The following is a 15,134-nucleotide window of genomic DNA, read 5'->3' as shown; positions in this document are numbered from 1 at the left end:
GTAGGGACCAATCTGTATCACTGCTGATGGGTAGGTACAGTTCATTATAGAGTTTACCATTGGTTGGTGAAGCAATCTGATTAAAACACAGATCTATATTTCGTTTAGTTTTTTTTTTTTTGATATACTTTCCATGGCATCTACTACATAAAGATCTGACTAATTGCAGTGGCAGGTCACTCCAGGGATCATACGAGCGACTTTTGACTCTATGACCTCAGACATTTGATTAACCAATCAGTGTTGAACAATAAAAAAACGGAACAAAATAGGATCTGCGTTTTAATCAGATTGTTGATGCAGTATCATTCATTTATCTTGAACTTTATTCAATCCTGGGGGGTCGGATGGCTGAATGGTTAGCGTGCGCGCGCTGTATCATAAAGTCTGTCATTGAGTCAACTGGCGTGGTTTCGAATCCCCGGTTGTACGTGACAAGGAGTAGGGTCGCCTGTCCAACCTCGTGGGTTTTCTCCGGGTCCTCCGGTTTCCTCCCACTGCTAAAGACCCCTACGCGCAAGCGAATTATTGAAATAAAATTAAACCATATGTAAGTCCCGAAATGACCTAGTTTGTGTCGAGTGGACGTTAAACCCCATTTCTCTCTCTCTCTCTTATTCAATCCTTTGACAATTCTTTAAAAAAAAGCCCAACCATTTGTTTATAGTTTGTAACTGAACTCAATGTAGCATATATAATTAGGATGTCTTATACTATTTATTATACAAGTTCATTACGGTCCGTATTTGGTTGTTGATTATCCATAACATAGAGATTGTCTATCCCTGTACCTTCCATGTCTAGGGCTCTTGATAATTTTTCACAGTTGATTAGCAGTGCTAATCAAAAAGTCCAATTTTGCCAAATTTGATTAGCAAATTTAAAAATTGATTAGCAGTTTTTCAGTTTCAACACAAAAACACCTAAATAACAAAATATTACTTTAATTCATAACAAATCATTAGTTTTCCTTCTTATATTTTTTTAGCACTGCTACAGAAATATTCAGGGCTTGATAAGATGTACGAAGTTAAAGCGAGATCAAACCTTCTATTGAAGATGATCCAAGGGTACAAGATGTTGATGATTGAGTCTTATTGATTGTTTTGTTTATTTCAGTACAAGAGCTATAACAGAGGCAGGAGAGAATGACGTTGGGGGAATCCGTAGTAAATTTGATGCTGTAGCTTTTCCTGAACCTATTGACGGTGAAGGAGAGGGTGAAAGTCTTCTCTCATTGGCCTGTTCTGCTGGATATTACGAATTAGCACAAGTTTTATTGGCCATGAAGGCGAATGTTGAAGATCGTGGTATCAAGGGGGACTGTACTCCGTTGATGGAAGCAGCCAGTGGTGGCCATGCTGATATTGTTCGTCTATTAATTGCACATAGTGCAGATGTTAACGCTCAGTCTTCAGCAGGTGGGTTTCAGTTTGTCTTCAATATGTCAAGGCAGAGGGAGGCAACTTAATTGGTTGACATCTTATTGAATTCATAAAAAAAAGGAAAATTTCTGTGGATGACTCATGGCACATGTGAAAACCAAGGTCCTGTGTACTGTTGTCTTAGTTACAGGTTGGGTGGGGGAAGCAATATAGTCTTCAGTCTTTTACTGAAGCTCAGTGAGTAAGGTGATGTCTCGCTAATCAGGAGCTCTGGGTTTTGATCTCTGTGTTGGCTGAGAAAGTTCCTTAGAATTATCCCTCCTGGTTTCACTCTGCCAATGATCTTTGACAGAGGCACTGATAAGCATCTACATGTTTTCATAAGCCTAGTTGCCAAAGAAAAGTGGGGCGTTAAACTTGTTTTCATTCCCGTAACTGTAGTGTCTGAGCTTCGATGGCCGAGATTTTCTTGCACTATTCCTCCTTGTCAGTGGTGCAGTACCAAGTCCTGGGTCCTGACAAGGGACAACCTATAGGTATTCGGATGGAACGAAAAACCGAGGTTGCATGTACGTTAAAGATCCCTTGGCATTTGAGATAAGAGTGGGCCGTAGCGCCACTGTCTGCTCAAAATTTCCCTCATAGCACATTGTATGGCATATGCCTGTCTTCATTAGCCCAGTCGTAACAGAACAGTAGGATGTTAAACCTCATTTCATTTCATTTATAATCTTCAACGATCAGGGCCTTGTTTCTCAAAATCTTAACTAAAGATAAATCCAAATTTTAGTAGATACTCCAATTTTGATTGGCTAAAATCTATCTATTATTATCCAATCAAATTACTAAAATTTGGATTTTATCTCAGTTAAAATTTCGTGAAACAGGCTCCAGTTTGTGTGAATTGATATTAAACATCATGTCTGGTTGAACAGGATACATTGTAACTCATGTTATTTATTTTTTTGTTATCCAGGTAACACACCTCTGCATTACGCAGCATGTGGTGGGTATGTAGAGGTTGTAAAGGAGTTAATTAAGGCCTACTCCAATGTGGAGGTACACAATGAAAATGGTCATACACCTTTAATGGAAGCAGCTAGTGCCGGACATGTAGAAGTAGCTAAAACTCTGTTACTAGCTGGAGCTGGTATAAATACACATTCTAATGAATTTAAAGAAAGTGCTCTGACTCTTGCTTGTTATAAAGGTAAGTAGCATTAACATGAATATTCATGACCTTTGTATATATGAATAATAATGAGTTCTAAGCAGGCTTCAGTAACTCGGGGGGATGGGGCTTGGATGGTCGAATGGTTAGCACATGCGCACTGTATCATAAGGTCTGACATTGAGTCAACTGGCGTGGTTTCCATTCCCCAGTTGTATGTGACAAAGAGTAGGGTCGCCTGTCCAACCTCATGGGTTTTCTCGCTGTAACAGACTGATTCATTGGCTAATCCCTCACATCATCCTGAATGCGGGTTATATAACAACTCTTCCAAAATCAAGTCATGGTGTATTTGAGAGGCAATTACACTGGTAAGATATTTTTTATTATTTACAGAACATTTGGACATGGTAAAATATTTATTATTATTATTTACAGGTCATTTGGACATGGTAAAATATTTATTAGAAGCTGGTGCCGATCGTGAACATAAAACAGATGAAATGCACACGGCACTGATGGAAGCATCAATGGACGGACATGTTGAAGTTGCTCGTCTACTTTTAGATAATGGAGCACAGGTGAAGTTCTTACATTTCATTTGTCAATTATAAGCCCGTTAACCTAGCACTGTTACCCGGGTATCATTTAATCTTGTGTATCTAGCATTAATTTCATTAACATTTGTTTAATATCAAACCTTTGTTTAAACATTCATAAAAATCACCCCAAATCACCTAAATTGTACTTGTGTCCACTTTAAAGCCGACTGATTAATTTTGATGAGTGTCCAATTAGTGAAAGATATTAGTGCTAAATACACAAGATTAAATAATACCTGGATTACAGTGTAGATTACCCCAGGATTTATCAGAGTTATTTCCCCTGGTCAAGGAACCGTGTCTAGTCATTCTAATGGGACAAAAAACCCGAGTTACCATGGAAACATAATCATGCACGTAAGAGAAACCTTGACAGATGGAGGGGATCACATGGCTAAGTGGGTAAGATGCTGGCTCACTAGCCTGGAGGTCGGGTGTCGATTCCTGCATTGGCCGCGAAAGTCCATCCAGATTTTCCGACGTGGTTTCCCCTTGTCAGTGATGCAGGACGGAGGGCCTGACAAGGACAGCTGTCTAGTCATCCAGATGGGACGAAAAACCGAGGTCCTGTGTACAAATTGGCATGCACATAAAAGATCCCTTGGTAGTTGGAATTCGATATAAGAGTAGGCCGTAGCGCCACTGCCCGGGCAAAATTTCCCACATAGCACACTGTATGGCGTATGCCCGTTTTCATTAGCCCAGTTTAGGAGCAGAACAGTAGGACATTAAACCCCAATTCATTTCATTTCATTTCTTGACAGATGGAATTTGAAATAAGAGTAGGTCGTAGGCTAACAGGCGATATTTTAACATTTTGAAACAAAATTTGTCGTACCGATGATGTACCCAATATAAGCTTTTGTGAGTAGAGCAACAAATTATATTTTAAACCTGTTTTATTTCATTTTATTTACTTTCTTACAGGTTAATATGCCAGCTGATAGTTTTGAGTCCCCATTAACTCTTGCTGCTTGTGGCGGCCATGTTGAATTAGCGTGTTTGTTGTTAGAGCGTGGGGCGAATATTGAGGAGGTAAATGACGAGGGTTATACGCCCCTGATGGAAGCAGCCCGGGAGGGACATGAAGATATGGTTGCTTTATTGTTAGCTCACGGTAGGTGTCTTTTATTCATATATTGATTCATTTTGTGATGGCCAAGAAAATTCCTTGTGGATTGGTATCCGACAATTAGGGCCTGAGCAGCAGGGGGCACCACGTTTCCACAGTGACTAAGATGCATCCTCACAACCCAGGAGGTCCTCATGTTCAGTTCTGGTGTTAGCTGAAAAAATTCCTCTGGATTTTCAAGTCTGTAAAATTGGTTAAGTCAGGGGTCAGTTTGTCCGATACGCCGTTGCATGTTGAAACGTTGCTTTAACGCTCTGCTTTCTTTCAGTTATATCTGGCCCACTATGAAAAAAGTTTGATGACCCCTGTGTGTGATATTAACGCTCAGATGGAAGAAACCCATTAAACAGCCTTGACCTTGACGTATGGTGGAGGACTTTTAGAAGTAGCAGATTTTATAATTTGGTTAAATTGTAAATTTAGTTTAATTAATTGTTTTATGTGAAATGACCGTCTGTATGTGATGTATTTAAGATGCCGATATTAACGCCCAGACGGAAGAAACCCAGGAAACAGCCTTGACCTTGGCGTGTTGTGGAGGATTTTTAGAAGTAGCAGATTTTATAATAAAAGCTGGAGCTGATATAGAATTAGGTTGTAGTACACCATTAATGGAGGCATCACAAGAAGGGCATCTTGAACTTGTTAAATATCTTCTTAAGTGCTGTAAGTTGATTTGGATATAAAAATAAACACAACAGTCGTATAGAAAAATATCACTGTGTTTTAGTCGGAGCTAATTTCTCTGGGGGTTGGGTTGCCGATTGGTTAGCGTCTGCGCGCTGTATCATAAGGTCTGTCATTGAGTCAACTGGTGTGGTTTTGATTCTTCGGTTGTACGTGACAAGGAGTATGGTCGCCTGTCCAACCTCGTGGGTGTTCTTCGCGTCATCTGTTTACCTCCCACTACTAAAGTCCAACCTCGTGGGTTTTCTCCGGGGCCTCCAGTTTCCTCCTACTGCTAAAGACCCCTACGCGCAAGCGAATTATGTAAATAAAATTAAACCATATGTTAGTCCCGAAATGACCTAGTTTGTGTCGAGTGGACGTTAAACCCCATTTCTCTCTCTCCCACTACTAAAAACATCTAAGTCCAGGCAAATTGTTGAAATAAAATTGAACCATGTATTAGTCCCAAAATGACCTAGTTTATGTCTAATGGATCTTATACCTGATCCGTCTCCCTCTCTCTCTCTCATGGAACTGAACCGCAAAAAGAATGTCCCAGCTCGAATCCTTGATTAGGCCAATATAACCTCCAATATCTTACTGTGGTAATGTATGCTGGTCAGACTGGATGTCAAGTCTTTTGGATAAGACGATAAATAGGTTTGAACAAAAATTGGAAACCCCATCTCAAAATGGCCGATATATGGTGTTGCCATGACAGTAAAATTATTGATAAAGACCCTGTGTTTTATTAGGTAATTTATTGATAAAGACCCTGTGTTTTTATTAGGTAATTTATTGATAAAGACCCTGTGTTTTTATTAGGTAGTTTATTATAACTGTTATATTCTATTTAGTAGCTAATGTCCACGCACAGACGGGAACTGGTGATACAGCCTTGACCTATGCCTGTGAGAATGGCCATACAGACGTAGCTGAAGTTTTGCTCGACGCCGATGCTGAACTTGTAAGATATTATTTTACTTTAATCAAATGTAGTATATCGGTTGAGTGAGCTAAATAATCTTTGCCGATCTAATGAAGTGGGGCATATGCCATACAAAGTGCTATGAGGGAAATATGGCATACAATATGCTATGAAGGGCATATGGCATACAATATGCTATGAAGGGCATATGGCGTACAATATGCTATGTGGGGGAAAATGGCATACAATGTGTTATGAGGGGTATATGGCATAAAATGTGTTATGAGGGGTATATGGCATAAAATGTGCTATGAGGGAAGAAATTTGCCATACAATATGCTATGAGGGAAATTTGCCATACAATGTGTTATGAGGGGCATTTTGCATACAACGTGCTATGAGGGAAAATTTGCCCGAGCAGCAATTGAATTCCAGCTGTCAAGGGTTCTAAGCATTGTCCCATGCCAAGCCGTTGGTACTGTCGAGCTGAAACCAAGCCAGAATATCCTGCAGAATTTTCTAAGCCAATGCTGGGATCGAATGACATTACTTAATGAGCCATTGCAATTCACAAGAATAAAGACCTTGTGTAATACACCGGAAATAATTAGAAATTTGAAAATACTTTCGAAGTGTTTGAATTATTTTTTGGAGTAAAGAATTTTAAATATGGTTGACTGATTTGAAAAAGGGTGAGTAAGTGACGAAAAGTAAGCAAGACTTAAAACCCTATTTCATTTAAAATTCTTGATTAGTTTTCATTGTAAAATGGTTAAAAGGGAGATTACTCTTTTTTACTTGTAGTTTAAATATGTTGACATTTGTTTTATTGTACAGGAACACGAGTCTGAGGGAGGAAGAACGCCATTGATGAAAGCTGCCAGAGCTGGCCATTTAGCAACAGTACAATTTCTTATCTCAAAAGGTAATACTTTTATATCCATTATCAGGATTCCCTGGAAGAAAGTCGGTTGGAGCTGACGTGCCCTACAAACCTATTTCTTTATTTCTAATTTAACACCTCCGATTTTCACAGTTTGACATAAACAATTAACTGAACACAACAGATACGAACTGTCTCTGGTTATTTTGTGATAGGGGGGTGTTGGATGGCTGAATGGTTAGCACATGCGCGCTGTATCATAAAGTCTGTCATTGAGTCAACTGGCGTGGTTTCGATTCCCCATTTGTACGTGACAAGGAGTAGGGTTGCCTGTCCAACCTCGTGGGTTTTCTCCGGGTACTCTGGTTTCCTCTCACTGCTAAAGACCCCTACGCTCAAGCCAATTATGGAAATAAAATTGAACCATTAATAGTCCCGAAATGACCTAGTTTGTGTCGAGTGGACGTTAAACCCTCCCCCCCCCTCTCTCTCTCTCTTTTGATGATAACAATTTGGTTGTTTTCTGTGCTAAATGATGATTTTTTTGTTTTCTAGGTGCAGACTTGAACCGTGCCACGTCGACCAATGATCACACAGTGCTATCTTTAGCATGTGCGGGAGGTCACATGACTGTCGTGGAACTGTTATTAGGTCAAGTAGCCGATCCTAATCATAGACTAAAGGTATGTCAACACTTGAATCAGTCATAAAACATTTCAATAGACTAATCATTGACTAAAGATATGTCGACACATGAATCAGTCCTAAAACATCATTTAACAATTGTAATTCATGAAGATTTGCTGAAAACACTGATTTACAAGCAAAATACCTCTCATAGAACACTGCGTGGTGAAGGCCCGTCTTTATTAACCCAGAATGGGATGAAATGAAATGAAATGCAGTTTACGGTCCTACTGTTCTGCTCTGAACTCGGCTAACGAAGATGACCATATGCCATACAGTGTGCTATGAGGGAAATTTTGCCCGGACAGCGGCACTACGACCTACTCTTATATCGAATTCCAATTGTCGAAGGATCTTTTACGTACACGCCAATGTGTACACGAGACCAAATGGTTAGCGCATGCAGGTTGCATATTAAGGTTTGTCATTGAGTCAACTGGCGTGGTTTAAATTCCCCGGTTGTAGGGTCGCCTGTCCAACCTCGTGGGTTTTCTCCAGGCCCTCTGGTTTCCTCCCACTGCTAAAGACCCCAACGCGCAAGCTGATTATTGAAATACAATTGAACCATGTGTTAGTCCCGAAATGACCTAGTTTGTGATGTTAAAACGCTGAGTTTCATTTATTTCTGGGTTTTAATAAAAGATAATTAAAGACCACCAGTATTTATTTATTTTCAAGACAGAAGATAATTTATTTGTTTTATTTTCAGGATGGATCAACCATGATTATAGAAGCAGCTAAAGGAGGCCATACGAATGTTGTAAAATTATTATTAGAATGGCCAAATCGACAATTATCTAATCTATCTCCTGATTCAACACAGTTAAATGCTATAGACCTAACGACAGAAGAGGTAAGTATATACTATAACAGGGAATTGTATGGCTGAATGATTAGCGTGTGTGCGTGCTGTTTCGTAAGGTCTGTCATTGAGTCAACTGGCGCGGTTTCGATTCCCAGGTATGTGATGAGGATTAGGGTCGCCTGTCCAACCCCAGGGATTTTCTCCATGTCCTATGGTTTCCTCCCACTGCTAAAGACCCCTACAGGCAAGTGAATTATTGAAATAAATTTTAACCATATGTTAGTCCTGAAATGACCTAGTTTGTGTCGCGTGGACGTTAAACCCATTTCTCTCTCTAAATACACAAGATTAAATAATATCTGGGTTACATTTTTAACACCCTTCAGTATTTCTTCAACTCCTCCAACTGACCCCTGTTGATTTAATCTATTGTTTAACACCCCTCAGTATTTCTCCATACTCCTTCAACTGACCCCCACTGATTTAATCTAATTAATGAGTTGATTTTCAGGTGTTGTTTGTTGTCTATCGTGTATCTAGAGTAATATGATGTAATGTATGTTATATTTGTTAGCCCCGAGTACCATTACCCGGTCTGGTGAATATCGTACCTCCAAGTGAACCAGATCCACAGAGTCTCAACCCAGCCAATTATACACCAAATATACAGGGTAAGTTGCTTGAATCAAGCCTGACAAAGACAGCTGTCCAGTCCTTCGGATGAGACGAAAAACAGAGGTCCCACGATACATTGGAATGCATGTAAAAGATCCCTTGGCATTTGGAATTCGATATAAGAGTAGGCGATAGTGCCGCTGCCCGGGCAAAATTTCCCTCATAGCACACTGTATGGCGTATGCCCGTCTTCATTAGCCCAGTATAGGAGCAGAACAGTAGGACGTTAAACCCCATTTCATTTCATTTCATTTCTGCTTAAATCAGTCGGATTGAAATACAGATCTATATTTCGTTTTTATAATGTCGACGGCCTACACTACATAAAGATCTGAACAGTTGTAGCGAAAGGTCATGTCAGGGGTCTTGAGAGATGCTGTTGACCCTATGACGTCAGACCTTGATAAATCAATCAGTGTTTACCCACAGTTCAATGCACCTCACACCAAAAACTCCCTGCAACAGTCTGTTTTATTGGCTACTCCCTCACTTCAGCCAAAACACTGGTAATATAACAACTCTTCCCGATCGTAGTGTAGTAAAGACAAGTAAAACAAAATTTTGAACTATAATCAGATTGTGCTTAAACAAGTACATGACAGGGCCATGGTGGCTAAGTGAGTCAGATACTCCCAGGTTCAATCCCCATGATGCCCGAGAAAGTGGTAAAGTGCTGTTCATCTTGATCTGTCTGAAACAGATTTGTGTATTTTTAAAGTTTATGATGTCAGATTCTAGTTCAATAAAATCAGTATGTCCTTGTCTAATTTTCACTTCCAACTAAAGTTTTTTTTTATATCAATGCCTGATTGACAGGTCCAACTCCAGGCTTTATTGTCCTATTACTTGACTGGAATCTCTTAAAATGTCAACATAAAACTATGCAGAATAGGCACTACCCAGGCAAAATTCCCTCTGTGCACATAGCATAACTAATTAAACATACTCATCTCAAAATATTAGTATTAATTGTAATATTTTCTAATAACAAGTTTTATTATTATTTACAGCCAAAACTGTGGATCAGCTACGAACCAACTTGCAGAAATGTGTCGCTAAGCGAAGTCTCAATCCACAACCAGACAACAAAGTGATAAAACAAATAAATAATCCCGCTCAAATAGGGGAAATAACTCCTGTTACTGTCAATCCTGATAAAAAGGGCACCGAGCAATATCCAAACGAAAAAGCCACGGAAAAAGTGGAAGCAATTATTAATACCATTATGGCCAAAGAGTTAAATTCTGTTCCTGCTGCGTCAAAGGAGGAACAGATACAACGAAAGCAGCAAATTTTAGCCGAGTTACAGAAAGTTGAACGAGAACTGCACGAGAAAGCGCAACAACAGAGAGAACAACAACAGCATCGCGATCAGCAACAGCAACAACAAGTTATAGCCAGGATTCGTCAGGCGGCCAACGTGACAGCGGGTGTCCCTGATTCTTCTACTCTCCTCACACCAACTTCTACCGATATCAACACTCTAGGGGTTCAAACAGACCTCCCTTTCTCCGATTTGATGTTACAAAATCCCAAATTACCCAAATCTCTTCCCGAGCTACCTGTCGTTAGTCAGCCTGTGATGTCATACGGTGATACGTACGTTCCACAACCTATATTTACAGCCAATAGTAACGCTAATTCTAATATAACGGATACAAGGGCACCTGCTGCGGGGAAGAATGCCCAGACTAAGAGGAATGGTAACGTGAAAGCCCGTAGTAAGAGTATTATAGGTGTTATACAACCACCCGTCACTCCCCCCATAGCTGATCAAAATGGTGGTAAGTATTCATTTCATTCAAACATAGGGGGGTTGAATTTTCATTCAAAAATAGGATGGTTGAATGAGTTAAGGGGGCATGGATTGCCGAATGGTTAGCACATGCGCACTGTATCATAAGGTCTGTCATTGAGTCAACTGGCGTGGTTTCGATTCCCCGGTTGTACGTGACAAGGAGTAGAGTCACCTGTCCAATCTCGTGGTTTATCTCCAGGTCCTCCGGTTTCCTCCCAGTGCTAAAGACCCCTACGCGCAAGCGAATTAATTGAAATAAAAATTGCACCTTGTGAACGTTTTAACGACAAAAGTTATCATCCAATCTGTATGAAATTTATTTGCCTTAATTAAATTAGTGAAACAAAGGCGCCTACTGAATTTCAGCAATTTCTGTTAATTATGCCTAGAGTCATGACCTTTGTTTAACTTTGTGAAAAGTCATCATCCGATATATATGAAATTTATATGCATCATTTAGATTAGTGAAACGAATAAGCCTATTGAATTTCAGCAAATTCTGTTCATTACGTGTAGAGTTATGGCCCTAGTTTCACTTTGCTGCACCTTGTGAACGCTTAAACGAGAAAAGTTATCATATGACCTGTATGAAATTTATATGCATCTTTTAGATTTATGAAATAAAGAAGTCTATTGAATTTCAGCAATTTCCGTCAATTACTTCTAGAGTTTTACTTTGTTCAACCCTGTAAACGCTTGTATGACAAGTGTTATCTGATCTGTATAAAATTTATTGGCATTATTTAAATTAGTAAAACAAAATTTCAACAATTTCTGTAAGTTACTTCCATAGTTAAGGCCCTTGTATCAGTTTGTAGAACTTTGTCAACCCCCAAACAACAAAATTTATAATCAGATCTGTATGAAATTGTCTTGTGAATGCCCCCCCCCCCCCATTACCCACAAAAGAATAAATATGCAACAACCCTTGCCAACTGTTTTGACAATTTAGCTGCTGTGGGCGTATGTTTCTTTGCCTGGCAACATATCTTTTTTATTTACTTTCAGTTACCTCGTCAACCGATCCTCCTACCTTGGTGAATCCACCGTGTGTCAGTCAACAACAACTGTCAACAACAACAACAATAGGGACTGTTGGGGTCGTCGATCAAGTTCGTCAACAACCCCTTCAAGTTCAAAATCCTCAAAACCTTCAATTCCCTCAATTTCAACTGACCCCTCAACAACAGGGTCAACTTCTACAACATATGTTAAACAACGGACTACAATCGCAAAATTTCTCTCCAGCGCTACCACAACAAGCCCTTCAATTATTACCACAGGCCCCCCTTCCCCAATCTCCTCTCGTCACCTCCCAAGCTCTCTCCCAGGTACAACTTGCGCAAGCTCAGGCCTCCCTTGGTCACCAGAATCAGCTAGTCCAAAATACGGCAATCAGTCAATCGTTACAGTTGTCAGGGCAACCGACGAACATCCTTAACCAGACGATGTTAGTACAACAAGCGAGTACGTTACAGTTAGCTCAGCAGTCTTTACAGACGGTTGCGCCTACGCCCGTTTCCCAACAGTTCTTCACCCAGCAACAACAGCAGCAATTCCTTCATCAACAACAAGCTCTGCAACAGTTGCAGCAACAACAACCGCAACAAATCCAGCCGCAACAAATCCAGTTACAACAAGTTCACCAACAACTAGAACAGATGAAACAACAACAACAACAACCGCAACATCCACAACAACCCCAACAACCAGTAAACAACAAGCAGATCTATCGTAAACAGCAACTCCTCGTCCAACAGAATCAGAATGGACAAACCCTAGTTCAACAATCCTCGTCTATCCTGGGTGTCGAGGCTATAACCCCTCCTCCTTCAACCCCTCTTACTCCAACTCCCTCCCCTGCATCTCCCCACAGTCTACCCCCATCATCGTTGATAGACGTGGATGCACACACAGAGAGTAATCATGATACAGCCTTGACCTTGGCTTGTGCTGGAGGTCACGCGGAACTGGTGACTCTTCTGTTAGCCAAGAATGCAACCCTTGAACATCGTGATAAGAAAGGTAAGATCAATACTGTTGTTCTATTCTGGTAAAATTTGAAGAGTCCATGGGAGAAATGATCTAAGACACATTTTTGTTTTTTCACATAAAAGGCAAAAAAGACTTTTGGACGAGAATACTTGACACGAACAGAACAACGAGTGGATTTAATTACAACTTCAAAATAATGTTTAATACGAATCATAATTACCAGTACAACTGACTTCCACTTTTCAGCCAAATTAAGGCCAAATAAAGGGTACGATGAAAGTATATGTCCGGGATACCATTTCAGAAGGGCCTTGGTTCGATGTGACTCCGATTGTTCAACAGAAAGCTTATATAATTTGCTACCAGATGGCGCCATTAACTGGGGTTCGTTGAAAAAGTGACTTCGATCGTTCTTCCCCAGGGCTCTTCACTTGTTATTCTTGTAGATTGTCATTATATTCCAGAGGGGTTGGATGTCCGAATGGTTAGTGTTTTCGCGCTGCCGCTGTATCATAAGGTCTGTGATTGAATCCACTGGCGTGGTTTCGATTCCCCGGTTATACGTGAAAAGGAGTAGGGTCACCTGTCCAACCTCGTAGGTTTTCTCTGGGTCCTCCGGTTTCCTCCCACTGCTAAAGGCCCCTAAGCGCAAGCAAATTATTGAAATAAAATTGAACTATGTTAGTCCCGAAATGACCTAGTCTGTGTCAAGTGGATGTTAAACCCCATTTCTCCCTGTCTCGCATTTCATTTCTAATCATTCGGATCAAATGAAAAACCGAGGTACAATGTATACTTTTTTAAAAATAGTTGGAACTATAAATAAAAAGTAGGCACCAACATAACACACTTCATTTCCCTAAGAGAAGGTACCTTATAGCACACAGTGATCACGGTGGCTAAGTGGGTAAGATGTTGGCTCGCTAGCCTGGAGGTCGGGTGTTCGATCGCTGTATTGGCCGAGAAAGTTCATCCAGATTTTCCGGCGTGGTTTCCCCTTGTCAGTGATGCAGGATGGAGGGCCTGTCTAGTCGTACACATTGGCGTGCACGTAAAAGATCCCTTGGAAATTGGAATTTGATATAAGAGTAGGCCGTAGCGCCGCTGCCCGGGCAAAATTTCCCTCATAGCAGACTGTATGGCGTATGCCCGTCTTCATTAGCCCAGGTTAGGAGCAGAACAGTAGGACGTTAAACCCTATTTTATTTCATTTCCTATAGCACACTTCATTTCCCTAAGAGTAGGCACCCTCATAGCACACTTCATTTCCCTAAGAGTAGGCACCCTCATAGCACACTTCATTTCACTAAGAGTAGACACCCTCATAGCACAGTTCATTTCACTAAGAGTAGGCACTCTCATAGCACACTTCATTTCACTAAGAGTAGGCACCCTCATAGCACACTTCATTTCACTAAGAGTAGGCACCCTCATAGCACACTTCATTTCACTAAGAGTAGGCACCCTCATAGCACACTTCATTTCACTAAGAGTAGGCACTCTCATAGCACACTTCATTTCACTAAGAGTAGACACCCTCAAAGCACACTTCATTTCACTAAGAGTAGGCACCCTCATAGCACACTTCATTTCACTAAGAGTAGGCACCCTCATAGCACACTTCATTTCACTAAGAGTAGGCACCCTCATAGCACACTTCATTTCACTAAGAGTAGGCACTCTCATAGCACACTTCATTTCACTAAGAGTAGGCACCCTTATAGCACACTTCATTTCACTAAGAGTAGGCACCCTCATAGCACACTTCATTTCACTAAGAGTAGGCACTCTCATAGCACACTTCATTTCACTAAGAGTAGACACCCTCATAGCACACTTCATTTCACTAAGAGTAGACACCCTCATAGCACACTTCATTTCACTAAGAGTAGGCACCCTCATAGCACACTTCATTTCACTAAGAGTAGGCACTCTCATAGCACACTTCATTTCACTAAGAGTAGGCACCCTCATAGCACACTTCATTTCACTAAGAGTAGGCACCCTCATAGCACACTTCATTTCACTAAGAGTAGGCACCCTCATAGCACACTTCATTTCACTAAGAGTAGACACCCTCATAGCACAGTTCATTTCACTAAGAGTAGGCACTCTCATAGCACACTTCATTTCACTAAGAGTAGACACCCTCATAGCACAGTTCATTTCACTAAGAGTAGGCACTCTCATAGCACACTTCATTTCACTAAGAGTAGACACCCTCATAGCACAGTTCATTTCACTAAGAGTAGGCACTCTCATAGCACACTTCATTTCACTAAGAGTAGGCACCCTCATAGCACACTTCATTTCACTAAGAGTAGGCACCCTCATAGCACACTTCATTTCACTAAGAGTAGACACCCTCATAGCACAGTTCATTTCACTAAGAGTAGACACCCTC

General features: G+C 40.6%; 1 protein-coding gene across 3 annotated transcripts in view; it reads left to right on the top strand.

Annotated features, from left to right (window-relative positions):
• LOC126810644 (ankyrin repeat domain-containing protein 17) overlaps positions 1-15,134 on the top strand; it is a 47,245-nt gene that overhangs the window by 11,279 nt on the left and 20,832 nt on the right. For 2 of the 3 annotated variants that reach the window (XM_056099147.1, XM_056099146.1), the window contains exons 4-15: positions 1,120-1,421; positions 2,362-2,595; positions 2,995-3,137; positions 4,086-4,275; positions 4,765-4,956; positions 5,817-5,926; positions 6,725-6,812; positions 7,326-7,453; positions 8,167-8,310; positions 8,837-8,933; positions 9,948-10,721; positions 11,744-12,760. In XM_056099147.1, the coding sequence (XP_055955122.1) occupies positions 1,120-1,421; positions 2,362-2,595; positions 2,995-3,137; positions 4,086-4,275; positions 4,765-4,956; positions 5,817-5,926; positions 6,725-6,812; positions 7,326-7,453; positions 8,167-8,310; positions 8,837-8,933; positions 9,948-10,721; positions 11,744-12,760 (3,419 nt within the window). The remainder of the gene's footprint in view (positions 1-1,119; positions 1,422-2,361; positions 2,596-2,994; positions 3,138-4,085; positions 4,276-4,764; positions 4,957-5,816; positions 5,927-6,724; positions 6,813-7,325; positions 7,454-8,166; positions 8,311-8,836; positions 8,934-9,947; positions 10,722-11,743; positions 12,761-15,134) is intronic. The other variant, XM_056099148.1, reaches the window with a different exon arrangement.

This window comes from Patella vulgata, chromosome 2 (assembly GCF_932274485.2).
Source record: "Patella vulgata chromosome 2, xgPatVulg1.2, whole genome shotgun sequence".
Taxonomy (NCBI): Eukaryota; Metazoa; Mollusca; class Gastropoda; family Patellidae; genus Patella; species Patella vulgata.
This window is presented reverse-complemented; position numbering and strand designations above follow the sequence as displayed.